This window comes from Echeneis naucrates, chromosome 1 (genome assembly GCF_900963305.1).
Source record: "Echeneis naucrates chromosome 1, fEcheNa1.1, whole genome shotgun sequence".
Lineage (NCBI taxonomy): Eukaryota > Metazoa > Chordata > Actinopteri > Carangiformes > Echeneidae > Echeneis > Echeneis naucrates.
Genome location: NC_042511.1, coordinates 24,691,419 through 24,710,212, shown reverse-complemented (window position 1 = coordinate 24,710,212; position 18,794 = coordinate 24,691,419). Strand labels below are relative to the sequence as shown.

General features: G+C 40.4%; 2 protein-coding genes across 2 annotated transcripts in view; one reads left to right on the top strand and one right to left on the bottom strand.

Annotated features, from left to right (window-relative positions):
• Positions 1-18,794, bottom strand: part of ctnna2 (catenin (cadherin-associated protein), alpha 2) — a 265,719-nt gene that overhangs the window by 97,527 nt on the left and 149,398 nt on the right. The gene's annotated exons all lie outside the window — the stretch shown is intronic.
• On the top strand, positions 5,855-7,880 carry lrrtm1 (leucine rich repeat transmembrane neuronal 1). Its single transcript, XM_029497290.1, has one exon. It carries the CDS (start codon positions 6,013-6,015, stop codon positions 7,588-7,590), a length of 1,578 nt encoding a protein of 525 aa, XP_029353150.1. The 5' UTR covers positions 5,855-6,012; the 3' UTR covers positions 7,591-7,880.

The window sequence follows — 18,794 nt, the reverse complement described above, 5'->3', positions numbered from 1 at the left end:
TGTATTGATTCTTTCCCGTTTACTGAAGCAAACTTTGCATCACACATAAAAACATGCCTCAAGGACTTGTAACCTATAGCGACAGCCGTGTCCTGCCAGTCACACGCTCCGATGAACATTATGATGATATTGTTTTTCCTGTTCTACTCACCCCAGCTGCAGTTAGTAAAAGTAAAAGGAAGATGATGAGAGGTGAATGTTTTCTATACAGTGTAGCAAAACCCAGAGTGCCTGCTAACACTCAGCATCTTCACCCTTTTCATCTGCAGGATGTATGTCTGTGATATGACTATGACGATAATAATTAGACATGCCCACGGCTATCTCAATTTATCTTTGAGTACATTTCTCCTGCTCCTCAGATCATCCTCAGTTGCTGATTACATAACAGGATTATATGGGATTATGTCATCTTCAATGCCACAGAAAACAAACACTAAAAGGAGAAATAAAGCTTTGTGTTAAATCTGTGTCCACTTTCAACCTGACCCTTTCAAACTCAAACGAATCTGCATACTGTGGGGGCACTTCGACTGCAGATGGCCATGCTGTTTCACCACACCACTGACAACAAGTCAATGGTGAATCTGTCTCCACAAAAGCCAAGCACAATCCTCTCCCAGCTGCCCATCAACATTATCTCTGCAGCAGGTCAATTAGTCATCATCTGCCTTGTTTTATTGGGCTCACACAGTCAGACATCCTCTGATTCAATAAATGATTTAAATAATGGGTCTGTAATCATAGATGCTGATAATTCTGAGCATTATTTGATTCCTCAAATCAATTCACCGGACTGGCAATGCACCGCAGCTTCCAAGCATTCGATTATAAAAAAAAAAAAAAAAAAAATCAACAATGTCGAGGGCAAGACAATCATGCCTTCAAGTTTGAAAATCAAAAATAAACTGTGTGGACTGCAGCTTATTTTGACAAAGCAGTCCAGACCAATATTGTGGGAAACGTCTGACCAATGACTGCTTGTCATTGACATGTAAGGGTTAATTAGTGGTCAGGTGGAAAGCCAATGACGGCTCAAGTTCTTCGCAGTGGGCTACCTGCTGGAAAAGATGATTCACCTCTTCTTCATGTACAGTACTTTCACAGCTTTTTTCAATTGTGGTTTCAATTGCTTTCTGAAGTAACAAGCCAAAAGCATCGCTGGCTGGACAGAAAAAGAGAACCTTTTCCTATTGACAAAAGACACAACTAATTATGATGAAACATTCTTAAATTAATCAGGGATCGGCTTTTAGTTACTTGCTACACCTTGGTGAATACAATATTGACTTTGAAACATAAAAAAAGACCTCCCTAAGATCAGTTGATGATTTCTTAATATTGGAGGCTGGCTGTTAGACTTACACAAGATGCCTAAGGTATAATTTAAAAGAAAATTGAAAAAAAAAAAAAAAAAAAAATGTTATTTGAAGGTTATTAATTAAAGGAAAATCCATATCCTCAAGCTACCATCAATCTGTAATCTGGGCCTACCTGTTTTCTGTGACTGTGTACATGTGAGCGTTTCATTAAGGAAGTGTATTTCATGCTCACACACGGTCGCTCACTTTCACCTACACTTGTGCTGACTTTAACTCCAAAGCACAGAGCCAATGCTCTTAAAACCTTAAAACTGATGGTCTGGATACTCTCATCTCCTGTTCGCTTTGTCAAGTCATTATAGCGCACCAAGTCATTAGCTGATGATGTAGTCATCCATTACAGCTAGGACAGAATACAGCAAAGGCAAAGCACAGTTTACCAACGTCAAAAAGTTCAGATGATATGAAGGACAAAATTTTATCTTTTCCTACATTTTTTTAGGACTCTAAGTAGAGGAATTGAGAAATTAATTGGACAGAGAAATGGCATAATATATTCCAAAATATTTCTGTCTTCATCAAATTAATTTTGGTAAGATGTGACAATAAAACAATGACAGTTGTCTGTTAAAAGAAATTACACTTTTGCTAACACAACAGAAAATGATTACTAAAGGAAATTGTAAACACGTTGCCTGAGGGACAGCACACATCCTACATGAGAACTTGGCCATAATTTTTGTATGAATGAAATCGCTTTAATGTTTCATGACGGAATCCTGTACAACCGTCATCTCGAAGTAAATCATCACAAGTAAACATCTAACTCCAGCGAATCGGAACCTTGAAACCAAGTTATAACCCTCAAAAGCCAACCAAAATACTTGAACTTATCACAAAGACAGCAGTAAACACACACAATACAAATACAAAGAGAAATGTATGCATTTGTAGCTAACTAAGGTAACATCAGCTGTTAATACTGACACAGGCTGGGTGTCAGAGTTGCCGAATTGTGTTTCCTTGTTAAAATTATTGCAATGCAAATCCAATCCAATTTTCAAGCCAGCTTCAGTTCCACAGCAAGAAGATTACCTATCTTCTTCAAGGAAGTCTCATTTCCTCATCATCATCATTATCATCTTTCCAATTCCTCCAGACATAAGGTGCCCTGTATAAACACGAACAATTGATTCCAGGCAAAGAAGCAAATAAAGACAAAAACAAAAGTCTAACTGTCAAACGAAACACCAAATGTATTTGGTGTTATAGTAGCATTAGCTAACCAATTCTGCACTTGCACTGCTTGTATAATTAAAAGATGCAGTCAAAAAATAAATAAATGAATAAATAAAAATATCAGTGCCAAATACTATCCCGATTATTATTCAAAGCTTAGTTCAATAAACAGCCATGCAAAACAGACAACAGTTGAACGGATGGCAGCGTAACAGCTGGAAAGGCCTGTGCTGTTTGTGTAGTAATGAACTATACCACTGGGTGGGGCCTTTTGGTTTGATGACGTCCTTAGAATGGTTTAATCTATCAGCACTGTGAAGCGAGTGCTCCTAGTACTGTGCTTCTTTAGTCTGATGTGACATGTGGATAAGTAGATGAACTAAAACAGTCTGTAAGTACATCGAACTCACATGTCAGTTAGCTATCTAACATTCAGTGGTATAGTAATTGTCTGGTAAATGCTACATATGAACAGACAAATATAACGTGAATAGGAAAATTTTGCACTATTGAGTTTTACTTTTCAGAAGTGATGAAAATTATCCATCGAGTTCTAATATTCAACTTGTAAATGTAACATCCACATCATTGTATTTTTTATATAACTAGATGGTGCTCCCTCTCTGTGCTAATCCAGATTTTGGATGTTAAGATTTGTCAGATCAAAATAATATTCAGTGTCAACAATGAAGAACAACCAGCTGCACTGGAAAAAACAACTGGCATTGCTCTTTGTGATGGCATGCTGTAAATTTTTATTCAGGGATTTTTTCCTGCTCCATCAAAGGAGCACAAGCTATTGAGCCTGGATTGCAAACATAGCTAAAAACATTTTTCTAATTCTGTTTTATTTCAAACGCATTAGTCCATATCAGTGCACAAAAAAAAAAAAAAAAATTGAATAGAACAACAATAATCAAAGGAAGGTTTGATCTGAAGCAATGCTATCTGTCATCTGTCAGTAGAAACACAATGAACGTGAAGGGGGAGAAAATAAGATGGACAGATGGTAAGAAAGTTGGCTGCAGGAATGTGAGGCACTGTCACAGCTCATTGTCGTTGAAAATTAATGGGAGAACGATGACAGGGACAAGGACTGGACCAGAAAAGTGCCAAACAAGCTGAGAGCAAAGCTTCACACAAATATGTATGCTATAGTTTCATGCTAAATAATCATTCATTCTTTCATCTTCTGCCGCTTATTGTTTTCAGAGCCACAGGGGCTGTTGGAGCCAATCCCAGCTCACTCTGGGTGAGGGCGGGGTCACCCTGGACAGGTCAGCAGTCCATCACAGGGCCAACACACAGAGACAGACAGAGACCAACAACACACTTTAGAGTCACCAGGTCACCCAGACATGGTGGGAGGAAACCCACGGAGGGAGAACATGCAAACTCCACTCAGAAAGGCCCCAGGCCGGGAACCAAACCCCTGCCTTTTTTGTTTTGTGGCAAAAGCCACAATGCTGCCCTGAGAATAATATGTGGCAAGCTATTGCATCTATATTGAGAAGAGCGAGCTGAGCCTTAATTAACAATGACATAGGATGCCTGTCTACAGGACTGTTTGATCTACACTCTTCTCGACTCATTATGCTCTGGTCTTTATTGTTCATCACGGCTAAACAATGAATATCAATAGACTGACAGTGAGCCATTACACAAAGTCATCACTGAAATCATATGACACACAAGATAATCAGTAGACTTAAATTGTACCATCATTCTCAGAACTAAGTACTTTCATGTGGCTGCAGTTTGCACTTGGGATAAAAATATTGTTCTAAATATGGAGATTTAATATTTTTCTTCATATTTTGCTTTGATATGGTTTTTTGAAATGTAAACAAATGGCTTTTGTGTGGAACAAATATCGAGAACCCTTTGGTTCATGAGAAAGGATTAATATTATTTCGCAACTCGGAAATCAGAAAAATGCTTTCTCACAGCTACGTCAAAGGAGGCAGACATAATATGGCCCAATTCATTACAGTCAGTGAGGAAAGAAGGGAGGGAGGGGGAGAGAGAGAGCGAGAGAGAGAGACAGAGGAGTTTCATTAAAGCTCTTGGTTTTAGCCCAGCCCATTCTGAATATGTAAATTTCTCAGGCACAGAGAAAAACACAGCAAGAGAAAAGTGAGGAAGGGAAGGGAGGAGAGAGAGATAGAGAGAACAAGTGAGTGAGCGATCAAGGGAAAGAGAGCAAGGGAGTGAGGGAAAGAGAGCGAGCTCTCTGAATTGTGAGTGGCTTACGACACTCAGTGAACAGAAGGTGCTTCTGCATGCGCTGTCAGTGTACTGGTCTGCTGCAAGGGATTGCGCGCTCCTTTGCTTCCCACACTTACCGCCCCTGCCTGCTTACAGCACCAGCCTTCAGCAGCCTCTTCCAGCTGGCTGAGAAAACACCCGGCGAGCAAAGAAGGGAGTGAAGGGAAAACTGCGGGGACGCAAGCAAACAAGCAAGCTTCTTCTTAACCAAGATGAACGGCTGAGATGACAAGGGATACTGCTACACGACAAAACAGTGACCGGGGTTCACCTTCTTAAATCCTTTCTTCTTTTTTTGCTTTTCCTATTACATCCGTCACTGAAAGCATGATTACTCGCTTCAATGGATTTAAGTCAAAGATTGCCTCCAGAGATGGACGATAAGATGTGTTGACAGATCTGGTGAAACTTAAGCAGGAAGGTGAGGAGAAAAAGAGCGTAACAGATATTTAAAGGTTTTTTTTTTTTTCCTCCTCTCTGTTTCTCTGGTTCTGTCTTCTCCCCTCTGATCATTGCAGCAGAGGACTGCGGAGGAGCAAAGAGAGACAGAGCTCATGCATACAGACAGGGGAACTTGCACTTCCTACCATCTCGCTGAAAGCTACTTGAATTCCTTCTCTTTCTGGCTCTTTCATTTGAGGAGAACTAAGACATTGTAAGCCTGCCAAGGATCTGGTGTCCACTGAAAAGAGAGAAGGGAGGGGGGGAGAATTTGTACCACAGTGGGGTCTTTTTTAGATTCGCACATAATTAGTGTTGTGGGCACAAAGCGAGACTCTGAATGGAGATTGTCAGCTTTTGGATAGGGGTGAGTAAGAATCTTTTGAAATAAGATCTGTCAGTAAGGACAGTTTTGTTTGTTTTTTTTTTACCCTGACCTACCTCCCGCCCCCCCCCCCCACCCCCCCATATTCTCCACCCACTGCTTGATATCTAACACAAGCACACAGACTTGCCCTCCATCCTTTGCATTTTCAACGAGGATTCCTTCGGTTGACTAAATAAAAGTATTATAATATCACTGCCGAAAGCTAAGATAAAAAAAAACAAAAACAAAACGAAACGGGATGAAACTGATGATTAAATTATTTAAATATGATGTGCTAAATATGATATAAAGGTGCAAAAAACAATATCCAGAGTGGTTCAATGGACATTCTCTCAGACACATCCCTGGATATTTATGCTAATGGATTTCCTTCTAATTGGACTGTACTTAAAGTGGCCACTGAAGAAGCCCCCTGGGTTGATGCTGTGTTCACTGGGCATTTTTCTAAGAACGGTTCCCTTGGTGGAGGCGGTTTGTCCAAAGCTGTGCCGCTGCGACAGCAAGCTGCTGTACTGCGAGGGGCTCAACCTCACAGACATTCCCCGCAATCTGAGCAGTGCCATGGGCCTGTCCATGAGGGAGAACAACTTAACCGAGCTGCGTGAGGGCCAACTGGCCGGTTTGTCACAGCTCACCTGGCTCTACTTAGATCACAACAACATTGACATCGTAGAGGAGGGCGCGTTTGACAGACTGAGACGAGTGAAGGAGTTAGATCTGAGCAGCAACCGGATTGAGAGTCTGCCAAATGGCACCTTTAGGCCCCTCCCAAACCTGCGCATCCTGGACCTCTCATACAACAGGCTGCAGGCACTAGAGCCCGACCTGTTCCACGGCCTTAGAAAGCTCACCAATTTGCATTTGCGCTACAATGCTCTCAAATTTGTGCCAGTGCGGATTTTTCAAGACTGCCGGAGCATGCAGTTTCTGGACTTGGGATACAACCAACTGCAGAGCCTGGCTCGAAACTCGTTCGCTGGCCTCTTCAAGTTAGCTGAGTTGCATCTTGAGCACAATGAGCTGGTTAAAGTCAACCTGGCCCACTTCCCTCGCCTCATCTCCTTGCGTACTCTGTACATGCACAACAATCGGGCATTAATTGTTGTCAACACCTTGGACTGGACGTGGCATTTTTTAGAGAAGATCGACCTGTCAGCCAATGAAATCGAGTACATTGAGCCACATGTTTTTGAAAGTGCACCCAACCTCAAGGTGCTAATGCTAGACTCCAATCGGCTGACCTCGGTGGACCAGCGCATCCTGGATTCATGGTCATCTCTGGAAAGCATTACTCTGGCAGGGAATGACTGGGAGTGCAGTCGCAACGTGTGTGCCTTGGCCTCTTGGCTGAGTGCCTTCCGAGGCCAGCGTGACAATTCGCTGCTGTGTTCAAGCCCTGACACCGCACAGGGTGAGGATGTGTTGGATGCTGTCTATGCTTTTCAGCTATGTGAGGATCCCCCGATGGAGGCAACTACAGCAGGCCTGTTCGCCTCAACAAGGGATCTGGCCCAGGGTGGCTCTGTGTTCCTGGGCCCATTTACTCCAAACCCCTATGAGGGTGAGGGCAGTAAGGTGGTCACCGGCTCATCCACTGTCACAGTGGGCCAGAATGACCAGGAGAGCACCATGCAGATTCAGAAGGTGGTGACTGGCACCATGGCCCTCATCTTCTCCTTCCTCATCATAGTGCTCATGTTGTACGTGGCGTGGAAGTGCTTTCCAGCAGGAATAAGACAACTGAGGCAGTGCTTTAGCAGCCAGCGCCGTAAGCAGAAGCAGAAGCAGAGCATGCAGCAGATGGCTGCAATTTCTTCTCCAGAGTACTATGTTGACTATAAACCCAACAACATTGAGGGAGCTCTGGTGATCATCAATGAATATGGCTCTTGCACTTGCCAACAGCAACCTTCTCGGGAATGTGAAGTGTGACCCTGCCTTTCTTAGTGCATCTTTACCTGCGATTGTCTGGATACAGTCAATCCCTTTTTTTTGGATACAAAAAAATGGGAGAGGAATATAACAGGAGAGGAGAAATAAAGGGACTCTCTTGGCGACTTTTTACACAGCATCTCACTGTGACGTGGAAGGAGCGTGCTTCATGTGGCTGACTATATCACAGTGGATTTACTGCTACTGCTATCTATTGCTGATTTGAGGCCACAAGACATAATGGGGCACCTAACTGTTGGACATGTTGTCCAGAAATGCAGAGGAATACATCTTGGGCACAGAGGCTTTTTTTTTTTTTTTTTTTTCTCATGGGTGGATAATTGAGCTTTAATGTGTCTTTCTACTTCAGGACATTTAATTATTGTTTAAAAAGAAACTGGGGACACAAAAGATGAAAAAAAAAGAAAAAAAAAAGAGAAACCATTTGTACTATGGTAAACAAAATATTTGACAAGCATTTAAAATATAAAAAAAAAACATGTTAAGTTGGATTAAAATGTAAAAATAAAAAGTCTGTGTAAAATATGTTAAAAGAAGATGTGCAAGTGTGGACAAAAAACGATAAGATAATCTATTTCTTTTGTAAACTACAAAAAATGTTTAAATAAATGAATTGCTATTCACAGTAAACTCATTTGTACGTGAGAAGTCTGAGGATAAATGACTATAGACGCAGTCTTTGCGCTTGTGGACTGGAGAGCCACGTCTCTGCAGTGTATCGAACTAAAAGAAAAAAAATATATTATAATGAAACAGAAAAAAAGAAAGGGCCAGAGAGATATCCCCGTCTCATCTCAAATGTAAAGCCAATGGTCTGAATTTTTTGATCTCTTCTCTGTTATAACTCACATATCTGTTGTTTTATTCTTCACTGTGTTGGCTCGCTATCAGTGTAGTTTCTTTTCCTCTCCCCATTGCCTATGTGTGACAGCATTTAAATGATCTATTCCATCCTTCCTCCTCCAGCATATTTTCATATTATTACTATCACAATTTGTGTACCATCCAAGTAAAGAGAGCAGAGTTTCAAAGACATAAAGCTATGCCTCTCATTGCTTCTCCCTTTTCGGCTGTCAGAGAAGTGATGCCATCTTTCACGGAACCAAGCACACTAAAGACAACAATCACATTCAGACCACACTTACTTAAAAGCAAAATACAATTCAGATAGTGTCTGACGAAACGATCCATCGGCTTAGAAAAAGATGTGCACATACACTATTATTCACTGTGTTTTCATGTATTGTAAAATGTTTGTTGAATACAAGGCCGTTTTGAGGTGAATATATCTATATAGATATATACACAAATATATATATATATATATATATATATATATATATATACATATACATATATAAAATCATCCTCTGGTGTCCATTGTGTATATTAGTGCACTGACAGATGTTGTGTTTCCTGGATCTTTTGACGTGTGGTTGGGGTGGGTGGTGGATGGGGCGGTTGGTGGGGAGGGGGGGGTGGGGGATGGTAGGTTGGGGGGGATGGGGCTGTGGCGCAGCAGTGGTGAGAGGAGGTGGGGTGAGGGAGATGGAGGATCACAACTGCAGAAAGAGGGAACAGACTGCTCTCTAGTGTGCATATTCTCATACTGTGGCTCCATTTCACCTATTGTGCACCATATCTGGCCACCTTCTGCAGCAGGGGCAAGGCCAATACATTGAATTTGCAACAGCTTTTCTGATGGCAAAAAAGAAAAAAAAAAAAAAAGTCTATTTGCATATATATATTTTTTTTTATTATTTTGCAATAAATTAAGATAATGTTTACAACTTGTAAATCAGCAGGAATAAAAAAAATGTTTAAACTCACTGACAATCATTACATAATTAGTTCCAACATGATTAAAAAGTCATCTTCAAAATTACCAATAACATTGCAAGTACATCTGGTGTTGTGGTTTTCTTTGAAAATAATGAGAGAATAACAGGTAATACTCGGTTGATTCTCACAGGGTTAGAAATGATTCTGTGAATTTTAAAATCAGACCTTATTGGGGTGAGCCTGGGAGTAAACACCGCCTGCCAGGAAGTGCAAAAGATTTAAGGTCCCACGAGCAATAATGTTTCCGTGTTTGAGGATTAACTTTATTTGGATAAGTCTGATTATAAGTGGTTTTGAAATGAAATACTTTTTCAACTAAAAGAGCAGTGATTAGTAAAAGCAAACATTTTTACCGTGCTTTGTATCATTATCGAAATATAAAATTGAAGTTCAAGCTTAAATATGAGTTAATGGCGGTAAGCACATGATTTGCCATAATCCTCAAGGGACTGACAAAGTGAGCTGTTAAATATACTACCTTAAACTACCTTCTTTTTCTCACTCATTTAATTCCTCTCAGGTAAAATCCCATCACATACTAATCATCTATTTTAGTAAGAGGAGCATGCTGGGAATTCAGTGTTGCGCATTGAGTTCACTGACTCTTTAGCTTCAATAAATGGAGGAGGCAGTAAACACTCATTTCAGGCTACAATATAAAAAGTCAGTAGAATAATTAATAATATCAGTTTGTCTCTTGCATGTGAGATTTTTCTCACAATCGCTCTCAGAGTGTGTCTTCACACGTGTTCCAAATAGTGCTGAGTTACTAACCCTAACCTCAGCCATCTGGACCCCTGCAGCAATCAGAAACATCCAACCAACGTCTGATGAAGTAGGCCGAAACATAAACAGCGGGAGGAATTCCGGCTTTTTGATGTTTAAATTAACAGTAACATCCACAATGTGCTGTCAGGTTTTTTGACAATTAACACATTGATGAACAAAATGTATGGTCTGTACACGTGCAGCAGTGAAGTAACAAAAGGTTTGTGGTTATTTGTTGGATGCAATGTTTTAGGCAATGATGATGACTTAAAGTCGCCTTGTGGAATTTATGATCCTAATCTTATTTATGGTATCCAGGGCATCCCACTTTGGGTTTCATCACAGTAGTTAATCACAACCTGCCGTATTACATGATTGCAAACGACTGCAGTATGTATGTCAGGGCATCACAATGGAGACTGAGATTTATGTTTTCGCCTTTGACTCCACACCCTCACCAGAATTTCCCACGTTTCAACAGCCCGTTAAGCACGCAACTGGAGGGTAAATTTGAGGTTGCAAAGATTCATTTGTATAAATATTGGATGATGCCTGGCAAAGAGGCAATTGCTGGCGCTGCTATTGATTTCATTTCACTCTTTTTCTTAAACAAGCAGCCAGGGCAAAAGGTGATGGAGAATGGCCCTGAATATTTTAAAAGCCTTTCGGTGCTGAGGGCTGACGTTAAACTACTTTGGATCTATCTCTATCTCTCCTTAACTTTACCTACACTAGCTCTCTTTTCTACACTTTCTCTCTGCGTCTATGAGACACATTTAACGTAGGGGAAAAAAAGTCAATTCATCTGACTGACAATAGATCAAATGTCTGGTTGACCTAATGCTGAGGTGTTAATTCCCTTAGGGGAGAGATGTCCTCTCAGACAGCAGCCATTATAAATGCCTTGATTGATGATGCTTAGTAAAAATCAATACAGATGAGCGGTAACCAAAAAGATCATAGCAATATCGTATTCACCTCTCCCACATGTTTGAAAGTGCAAACAACATCATATTATCTTCAGGGTTGAAGGTTGAATGTTTTACCTAACGTGTGGAAATCCATAATTATTTGGACGATGATGAGCAATTCACATTGTGATGTGCCGAGAGTCTTACACAAATCAGGTCAGTCCGCAAAAAAAGTGTATGATTGTGGGCCGTTTTCAATGACAGCCGAGCAGGAGAGCGTGACATTTGCTCTTTACGTTGCAGAGCCACAGCTGTTTCCCAGTCAGACGATATACAGCGGCTGTATGAACAGTTCACACGCTAATAGCTAATTGCTATTGTCCTGTGGCGTATGTGCAAAACGGAGAATGCGGTGAAAGTGTTCCCATACAGCGTGCAAATGTGGTTATAAATAAACATAATAGGCCATGAAATCTGGACCATGAATAGAGCATGGTAATGAAAGGAGAAAATGCAAAGGGGTGTGAGATGAAAAAATGCCATTGCGAGGCCTACAAGACTCAAATGGTACAGGTTGTTGCTGGTTGGGATCTCAACAGACACAAATTACCATAACTATGTATCAGCAAGCGCTCACATTTAGCTGCATCAGAGCATTGAGTCTTGAACAGTAAAACAGCATGCTGATTGAGAAAATGGCAGATTTGGCTCTGTAAAACATAAAAAAAAACGAGAAATAAAGTATACAGAAAATCGTGCATTCACGTTTGTGCCAGTGTGCACCGTTCAGTGACTTTGCCTGAGCAGTTGTGTGAATGGCCGAGAGTAAACATCGCTTTGCAGATCTTTGGGAAGAAGCTCACATCCCAGCCTGCAGCAAAAGCAGGCCCTTAGAGATGCAAGCAGATCCTTAAAAAATAAATTAACCTGGCCTCCTGCGAGGGGTATCGATCGGCCAACATTTTGCTTTCTCACTGGGATTGGGACAGTGCGGCATAATAAACGCTTAACACCCCCTCATAACTGGATGAAGAGCTAAATCATTGGTGGCAGCATGTACTGCAGTAGGCTGCAAGGAGCTAGTGATGACTAATGACAATGTGTGGGTGGCTTTCCACTGCTTCTTCCCACTACTTCTTATAACAGGTGGGTTATCAGGATCGATATTTTAATCATCATCAACATTACGTTTGAATCCAAAAAGCCCTGACACACAATTTTCTCTCTAGTTGCTCATTTTCCTCTCGGCTCTTTTTACAAATACTGCTGCTTGTCACTGTGATAAATCTTGAATTATGGTGCTGAATTCAGTCATAGTCATGGACATAATCCTCGTGTTGAAAAAGGGTACCAAATGGAAATTACTCGTGCACATTAGAGAATGTAAAAGCGTCTCTCCTCTTTCATCAGATCTTGATGCAAAGCAACAACGACCTTCTACAGTAGTTTTCTTCCAGCTCCCCTCCAGTGAGAGCGGAACAAACTGCAACTTTACTAAAAGAGACACAGGTTCAACAGGGCACTATAATGACATTCATTACTCAGGGTAATTCTTCACTCGTTCTATGGCCCCCTACGCCCACTGCTTCATTTACATATGATGTTGTCAAGCAACAGTGAATTAATAATAATGGCTGACGAGCCATTGCTCCTACCGATGTATGGTTCTGTAGGAAAACCAGTGGTGGCTGCTGAGAAAGGTGAGTCTGGTCACAGAATGGGGTTGAGGTTGGCAGTCGAGTATTCATTACACTGAGACAGAGGGAGGAAAAAGGAAAGGGGACTGGCCCACATCATTATTGTTACTCTTACTGCTATCATCAGTAAGAGTGTATTTTGTAGTGAACTGTCTTGCTCCAGATAGGCTAGATTGGCCTGCGCTAATGTTTTGCCTTATATTTACATAAAGCATCAGGGTCAGTCAGTGAGATAATGCCGAGCAACAGCTGGGCGTGCATCTGGGTCTCCGTGTAACTTGTATAAGAGCAGATGTGGGTCAGTGCCTATTATTGAGAGCATTAACTGTGGCTGAACTACAAAAGCTTTATTCAGGACAGGAAGTCGGGTTTTCTGCTCATCCAATGTCATTATTCAAACCTTTACCAAGAGATCGTGTTGTGTTCATGGTATACAACAAATCCACAACCACAGTTTGATGTTTTTGTGCTAGTCCTATTCCTCATGTGTCAATAGTCCTGGAAAAGCTCCTAGTGAATAAGATGCCTGGAAACATGTTTCTGACACACATTCAAGCACACACAAAAACAGAAAGCAATCAATAAAATGCAGGATTGAGCTTTCTGCAGTTGAATAAAAGTGCAGGAGAACCAGCGTTTTTTTTTTTTTTTTTTTTCACAGGTTCAATTATGGAACAGAGTTTACTGTAAATATTTTAATAGATATTATCAGGGTTACAAGATCGCATTGTCTTTGAATTCAGTCTTTAAAAAAGCTACGTCGTAACATTGAGGGCTAAAGTGATTTCTCGAGCAATTCGAATAATCAGATTGCAAAAAAAAAGATCGGGGCAATTTTTCTTGAATTAAAGCTTCATTCAGATCATTTCACTCACATTACATGACATGCGCTGCTTGTGTTTCACACGGACGGTTATTAATGATGCACAGCATTTCCCAGTTCAGTGGTGCAGTATAGATAAGATGGAGCCAAGCCAAGAAATAACAGAAGAGAGAGAAAATGTAAGAGGTGCGTGACCACTTCGAGTTGCAATAAAACAAGAACACTGTGCAGTGCATCTACTGTAAAATGGAACTTGCAAACGATAAAAGCACTCCACAGAGCAGAGCGGGGGCACACATGTTAATTTACTGTAATCTAATCAAGATGGATGATAAATGTGGTTTTTATAGATAGGAGCATGTTCTTAGTTTAAGCTCAAGCAAACAATGCTGCTGCTGCTCTATTATGATCATTATTTTCATTAATATTTTTTTCAGAAGGAACTGAAGTCAAATACAATTTAGTTTTGGTTTTAAAAAGGGATGTCCAGGAATAAAAGCTTGATTGTTCCAATTTCAGACGTGTCTTTTTTTATCCTTTTCCTTGTTTTTAATCTTTGCTATTTAAGAAGTCAATTTTTTTCCCTCCCATCACTCAATTAATCAAAAAACATGACAAATTTGGTTGGTGTGGGAAAGTCTAACAACAGCCAGTATTAGGGTTCAAAAAAGGCAAAAAGCATCAGAAGTTTAAATTTGTCCAATGATTAAAAATGTAAGAAACAACATAAAACCACATGTGAAATATGTTTTGGAGCTCCAAATTCAAAAATCCAGGAAATTAAAATGTAATGCTTTGTTCGAAGCATAATTTCACTTTTTCTTGTTGTATTAAAAATACTCAAGATCATTACCAATACAAAGAAGAGAACCTTTAATCTTGTTCTTCCCCAGATAGCTGAAAAAGTTAAATTATGAAGTCTGAAAGTGACAAAAAATACACGACATGTTTGATTTTTAGGGTTCTAGGCCGCCTGTAAACTTAAATATCAGTCAAAGTGCACATTCAGAAGAACAACCATAAACTAACCAGCACCAGAGGAAAATTTCTATTCACAGTATTAGAGATGGGCACCAGCAGCAGCAGGAACTGATTTCAAAGTGTAGTCCGCCATCAGGCCAACTTAGTCACACTTCATGCAAAATGAGTTCAAAATGAGAATCAGTGTGACTGCATCCTGTTTCATTCATCACCTCAAATAAAACTGAATCCACACAACACTGAAGGGGCTTCTTAATGAACCAGACGCACAGCCAACCAGTCTAGTTTCAGATTGAAACCATAACTGTTCCAGGCTAACACTGTATCTGTGGACCAACAGCCGGAGCATCATGACCCCACAGAGAAGATGAACTTTTCATGATCATTTCATCCCAATAGACAAGATTTTGGGATTTTGTAATTATAAGTGCAGAAATTCGTGAGTTACACATTATGTTGGATCACGGTTACCTTGATGAAATTCCCTCAAGAAGTTACTGGTTTACTGCTGTCTGAAGAATGGGATGGATATCAAATCGACCTTGAACAACCCAAAATCTAATCAGTTCATCCCTGAGTCAAAGCAAACATTTGTATAAAATTTACAGAAAGCCTCTTGAGGGCTCGTCGTAAATGCGAATAGGAAAAGCCGACGGACGTGAAAACAAATTCTTCCAGCTCTTGCTGCCGTGGAGGCATAGTAAAAAGTTAACACAGGTTAAGGGAAGTAAAAAGAGGCAGCATTTATCATTTTCCCTTTATCTGATCAGTGTCAGGATGAATAAATACTATTCTACCCATTCTCCTTGCTCCCTCTCTCCTCTCTATCTATGAGGGCAGATTGGCATCTCTCCAGTAGCCAATGAGATTGGCTGCATAAATGAAATTGCCCCATTCTCCAAGTGTCAGCTAAGCAAAATGGAACATGTTCACTGTTTACAACGCCATTGTTGCTCAAATGCATCTCCATTGTAGCAAATATCAAATTTAGTAAGCATTCTCACTGTGACAGTCAATGCATGCAAGCAAATCCAGGCCAGAAACATCAAAATAAATATAGCAGATGAACTCACCTGTCATATCGAATGCAGGCCAGGAGCCCAATGGCAGAACAAAGAAGGCCAAAAGAGGAAAGAAGGAGAAGAAAAAAGCTGATTAAAATCTAAACTTTTCACATTTAATCAAACAGTTTTTTTTTTTTTTTAATAATATTCTTATAATCAAAAGCGATCAAGCATTCACTCAGTTCGAGATCACAGATTTGAGCAGCAGACAGATAGATTGCAGTGAGATTAGACGGCTCATGGCAGACTACGTATTTGCTCTGCATAGACCGGGGAGCCTGCGCCATAGTTAAACTGACAGTGCATTTAGTGTCTAACTTGCGACAGCCATCATAGTCGACAGTGAAAAGAGGAAGAGCAGAGAGGCGACCTTTTTATTGGGAAACTGTGCTGACAAAGATCTGTGACAGCCAACAGTGACACTGGCATCCCATTCTGCCAGCCATGCAGCACAACACTACGAGTCTATAAGAGTGTGCTTCTTTGCAATCTAACCGAGCCGGTGTTGTACAAACAGTGGCCGTTACCGCTGCCTGTCACTCGTTTCTTTTAAAGGTATGGAGAAACACGAGGGGGCCGCGGACTCTTAGCAGCCCACACACATTCATTTTATCTATTTAACGCACGCTACGCACTCATTACCTCGCCCAGGGTGTGCCATAAACACGTTTTTACTTTCACTTTTTTCCAGTTTTTCTTTGCCACTGTCACCAGGTGCTTGCTCATCGGGGGATCTGTTGGTCTCTTTAAATCATTTTATAAAGAGTTTGGTCTAGACCTGCTCTATATGTAAAGTGCCTCGATGTAACTTTGTTATGATTTGGCGCTATACAAATAAATCTGATTTGATTTTGATTTGACTTTACAAACGATCTGTTTGTTTTCTCTGCTCCAAGAATAGCCTACAGCTACGGTAAAAAAAAAAAATTACATCAATCCTAATAATATTAAGGATTATGTTGATAATGACAACAAACAACAACAGACAAAATGACACTGAATGGCCAATCCACACGATCTGGAAGAGAACTGTTAAATTTCCAATCTGCCGCTGTAGTACAGTGAGTGTTGTTTGGTAAACTCCCTTCTAGAGGCCAATTGTTTATTTGCCATGAGACATAAATGAACAAAAAGTCCTCCAACATGAAAAACCTTGTAAGTTGTTTCCTCCAAACTTCCATTCAGGTGTGTGTATCAGATCTCAGTTGCCATCGTAACAAAGATAAACCCAGTAATGAAAAAAATTATATCAATCGCATAAACTGATAGTTTCATGTGTCACCTACCAATAATACGAAACAACGGGCCGTCATAAACTGCTAAACAAAGGACCTTCAGGCTTGCACTCAAATTTACATGAGGAAAGCAATCGTTTAAATTCAGTGTATAAATGTGCATCTGTTGTGGCGTTGGAAGGTGTGACTGGAATATACAGCGAGTTCATGGTGAAAGGCAACGTTGGATTTGGATGCTGTGTTTTAGTCATTATCTTACCTTTTGGCCACTTCGTACATTGTCTGTGCACAAGTAGGAATTCCTGATTATGACGGAAAATGAATCCAACAACTGTTGAAAATGAATGCCATAATGCTTCGAACAAACTACATTTACAATCTTTGCAGCTAATGTTTTGTGACAGCGATATCACTTTTACTCAATGTGTCAAGGCAAATATGTTAATGACCAATGGGAATAATTCACGTTGCATCATCAAAGCAGAAAGTAAATATGATTCATAAAGAAATGGGCATTTTGTCTTCATTGTCATGCATCGTCATTGTTCATTTTTACCGTTAACATTTAAATAATGCCAAGAGCCAAAGTGACCAGTTGAACTGTGGGAGCTCTGAAAGAGTGAGGGGGAAAAAAAGCCAAAAGTGCAAATACTACATATGTCGCAAGCACAGTTTAACAAAGGAAACTCCTCCGACAGGGATTTGAAGAGAAGATTACAAGATGGCCAAGTAAGAAAAAACGAAGGGAGGCAGAAATTAAACCAAACACAAATGCAAGTGAAAACAAAATCGACAAGCTAAGAGGATAAGACGTACATTGCAATTCTACCTGTAAGAGGTAGAGCAGCAAAGCTGCAAGGAAAGTAGAGGATTATAAATGCTGAGCTCTATGTCATAGAAATATTGGTTATGTGGTTGAGGGAAAAGTAATGATCTGAAAATGATCTGGTTAACCCCTTCCTGCTTCTTTATTTTCAGTAAGGGCGTTAAATTTGATGGGAAGGCAGACTGTGCTAATATACCAGTATACATGAGTCAAATTCTCAGAGCAGAAAAAATGTATTATTTGCTAATCTTTTACTGCACTAACCCATTTATGAGTTTTCAACTCAATAAAATAATGACAATTTAATATTGACAACTTTTGCTCCAGCAGTGTGCCATTGACAACGTGGAATCGATCCAGAGAAGGTACCCCATGTATTATAACCAATACCTGATGTTTGTGTATTTTGGACCTTATTTTCAATAGGTTAGACTTTGCACTAGATTAGCAGGTTGAGACTTTAAAATCAATCCCCTGTGACCGTGACAAATAAGGGTTTAGGATGTCTTTAAACAGATCTGCTTCATGTGTTTTAACAATTCTGACCGCCCTAATCCATTAAGTGTCAACTTCAGCAGCATTAATTCAATCATTCTCATAATCAAAATGGTTGCTCTGAGCCCCTGCTGCGGGGCTTAGTGATGCTGCGCTGAAAATGAAAAGGCACATTAAAATGGGCTGGAGCATGCAATCCCCCAAAAAGGCATTTGCTGCGCTCTGCATGCACCAAGGACACGCAACAGTAAGGTCAGGATCACACATCGGCAGAATACTGAACAAGTCGGCCTCGTGGGCTGGGAATCCTGTGCAATGGTAAAATGTCTAGATACAACACCCCAAAAAGCTTTGAGAAAAACTTCCAGCATGCAGCAAACATTCGGATGGAAAATCGCTTTTGTAGGTTTATGCTCATTTGACAACAACAGAAAAAGAAGAATTAGCCACGTATTATAACTGGGTGTTGCTCAGAGGAGTTCACTGTCCTCATATTTAATTTCTGCTTTTTAACAGAGTCCTCTTTGGCCAACCTGTTGCT